General features: G+C 39.3%; 2 protein-coding genes across 2 annotated transcripts in view; both read left to right on the top strand.

Annotated features, from left to right (window-relative positions):
- The first annotated feature begins 657 nt into the window (after positions 1–657).
- Positions 658–1,563, top strand: LOC107487681 (uncharacterized). Its single transcript, XM_016108376.2, has one exon. It carries the CDS (start codon positions 658–660, stop codon positions 1,561–1,563), a length of 906 nt encoding a protein of 301 aa, XP_015963862.2.
- A 1,540-nt stretch (positions 1,564–3,103) lies between these two features.
- The window catches only part of LOC107487713 (isoflavone 3'-hydroxylase-like), a 2,086-nt gene continuing 1,846 nt past the window's right edge, over positions 3,104–3,343 (top strand). The window contains exon 1 of the mRNA XM_016108409.3: positions 3,104–3,331. Within this exon, the coding sequence (XP_015963895.2) occupies positions 3,104–3,331 (228 nt within the window). The remainder of the gene's footprint in view (positions 3,332–3,343) is intronic.

Raw genomic sequence — 3,343 nt, forward strand, 5'->3', positions numbered from 1 at the left:
TATTTTTAATATATATTTATATTTTAAATTATATTTTATACTAATAACTAATTTTAGTGACTGATTTTAGTGTATACGTAATGTCTTTATTGTTAGATTGATCATAATTTTTAAAAAAATTTAATTATCAATATATTTAATGCAAATTAACAAGTTTTAAAATAAAATTAAATAAAATAAAATTTAAGAATATTTTAAAAACTTTTTAGCAGGACGAAAATTTTAGGGTAAAAAACCCAAATGAGCCAAGGAGAGGTTAAAATTACCTAATTCAGCCAATTCAAAAATCCATTCATGAATCAACCAGGACGAATTACTATATAATTCGAATCAATATGATTCGAATTATACTAACATGTAATTCGAATTGATATGATTCGAATTACACACAGGTAACAAACTAAAGTAATTCGAATTGACTTAATTCGAATTACTAGGAAGGACACATTAATAAGTAATTCGAAAAAAATACAGTAATTCGAAACAACTTGTTTCGAATTACACTTAACTAATTCGAATTTAGTTAATTCGAATTACTAGGTTAGGTTGTGATACTACATAATTCAAAACATATAGATTCGAATTATATATATATAGTGCGAGCCAGGGCTGTATATATATGCTGTGAACTCATGTTGCTCTCAACAAAGAGGGGAGATGGCTAGTGAGGAGAGTTTCCTAGTTCTGGTACATTACAGAGGGTCGATTAAGAGAAAAACTCGGTCCGGCGTGAAGTTCACTGATAAGGATCCCCTATGTATTATCGTGACGCCAACAACCACCTACGATGCTCTTGTTAGCTCTGTGCTGGAGAAGCTTGGTCTTGAAGGAGTTAAAAGGGTCAAGAAGTTTTTCTACCGCATTCCAACAGCGGTGCTCCATGACACCGTGAAGTTTGATTGTTTCACAATCGGTAGTGACGAGGACTTGCAGGTTATGTTTCTTTCTCGTAGGCAGTTTCCCGAGGTAAGGACACCAGAGCTGTTGGCAAAGTTGGTTGATGTGGTATCTAGCTCGGGTGGTTCGAACCGGAATGCCAATACTATAGTCGCGGTTGCCGGCTCGAGCTCGAGACCTGCTGTTGCTTCATCCTCTGCTCCTGTGTATGAGCCACCGATGCAGCCTGTTGCGTCCCCTTCGTTTGCCGTTGATCTGAGCGGCAATGTTGGAGACGATGTTCGGTATGGGGAACATATTCCCACCGAGGTACATTGTCCCACACCGGCTGGTGTTGGTGATGGTTTGTTTGATGATCCAGATGACGATGAGGTGGAGCCGGATATGATCGCTGATGAAAGCGGAGATGATGTTGGAACTACTGTTCCGACAAGGGCTACAGGTGGATGTAGTTCTGGCACACAGCAGTATCCACCCCATTTTTCCTCATTGGACCTGGATGCCATGCGGCAGGACGACAATGCTCTGCAGGCCTCAGGATTTGGTGCTAGAGATACCGAGGGGTCTGCCGATATGAACGAGTTCCAGGTTGGCCAACAGTTTCAGGATAAAGATGAGGCGCTGTTGAGTGTGAAGACGTACAGTATTGACAAACCCCATTTGTAGGGTTTATCTTGTATTAACTTTAAGGGATTTTATCACCTTTCACCCACATTTATTCAATAAAATAGCATGGTTTTGTATATTCTCCTTTAATTATGCTTAAGAGTGAAAACATGCTTTTTAGGTCTTAAAATAGATAAATATAATTTACCTTGATTCCATTAGATGCCTTGATATGTTTGTTAAGTGATTTCAGATTTAGGAGGCAAAGATTGGATCAAGGGAATGAAGAAAAAGCATGTAAAGTTGGAGAACTCATGAAGAAATGAAAGAACCGGAAAGCTGTCAAGCCGACCTCTTCGCACTTAATTGACCATAACTTGAGCTACAGAGGTCCAAATGATGCGGTTCCAGTTGGGTTAGAAAGCTAACATCCGGGGCTTCGAAACGATATAAGATTTGCCATAGTTGCATCGTGCATACTCTCACTTCTCTCTAGGATTAGGAATTAGGGTTAGATTAGGATCTCATAGTTCTAGGTTTAATTCAAGTTTCCTTCTACTTCTACCTTCAAATGGTGATTGCTACACTTGGGTTCTTCTTTCTATCCCTATTCTCTTGTTGTAATTTCTCTTATTTTGTTTCTAGGTTTTGTAATTGAGATATTCTTGTTCTTTTGCTTTCTTTTAATAATGCAATTTGAGATAATTCATGTGATTGTGATGTTGTTGATTGTTGTTTTGTTAATTCTTTGTAATTGTTGGTTGTTGATTCCTTTTATTCTTACAAATAAAAATGCTTTCTTTCATTACCCTCCAAGTGTTGGCTAGAGTAGGATTTTATGTTCTTGGCTTGAGAAGGTAACTTAGGATTTTATGAGTCACTAGTGTCCAATTGATTGCTAGTTGATAGCCATTAACTCTAGCCTTCATTAATCCAATTAGTGGAAAGCTAAGACTTATGGACTAGGATTGATATAACTCACTTGACTTTCCTTTGTTAATTGATTTAAGGATGACTAAGTGGGATTAATCCTTGCAACTACCATACTTGTGGCTAGTGATAATGATGAAGACCCTTGACAACCAAATCTTGCCAAGACCATTTTGTTAATAAAGTTTTATCACCATTTACTATTCATGTTTCTCATCTAAAACCCCAAATATAACTCACAACCAATAACAAAACACTTTATTGTAAATCCTAGGGAGAACGACCCCAGGTTTAAATACTTCGGTTTATAGATTTTAGGGGTTTGTACTTGTGACAAACAAATTTTTGTATGAAAGGATTATTGTTTGGTTTAGGAACTATACTTGCAACGAGAATTCATTTGTGAAATTCTAAACCATCAAAAATCCATTCGTCAAGTATCCGCCGAGGGGTCCAGTACAAGGTCGTTGAGTCTGACTACCGCAGGTATGTGGGAAAGTGTTCTGAGTTTGGGAATGGGTGCACATGGCTAATTCGGTTGAGTCTCCGACAGCGGAAGGGTATCTGGGAAGTGAAGCGATACAACGAACCGCATACATGTCTTGCCAGCTCCATCTCCAGCGACCATAGGAGTCTGGACTACCATGTCATATCCACCTTCATTATGCCGATGGTTAGGGCTGATGCAGCTGTGAACATCAAGGTGCTTCAAAATGCCACGGCCGCACACTTTGGGTTCAGGCCTACGTACAGGAGGGTATGGATGGCGAAGCAGAAGGCCGTTGCCGTCATATATGGGGACTGGGACGAGTCGTACAATGAGCTCCCTAGGTGGGTTTTAGGAGTTCAGCTGACGATGCCCGGCACTGTAGCCGTCCTCAGGACTTGCCCTGTTCGAGTTGGGGGACAG

The sequence above is a fragment of the Arachis duranensis genome, chromosome 5, assembly GCF_000817695.3.
Source record: "Arachis duranensis cultivar V14167 chromosome 5, aradu.V14167.gnm2.J7QH, whole genome shotgun sequence".
Lineage (NCBI taxonomy): Eukaryota > Viridiplantae > Streptophyta > Magnoliopsida > Fabales > Fabaceae > Arachis > Arachis duranensis.

What these genes read in the sequence shown, in the direction of transcription:
- LOC107487681 (XM_016108376.2), top strand. Translation starts at nt 658, where the DNA reads ATGGCTAGTGAGGAGAGTTTCCTAGTTCTGGTACATTACAGAGGGTCG.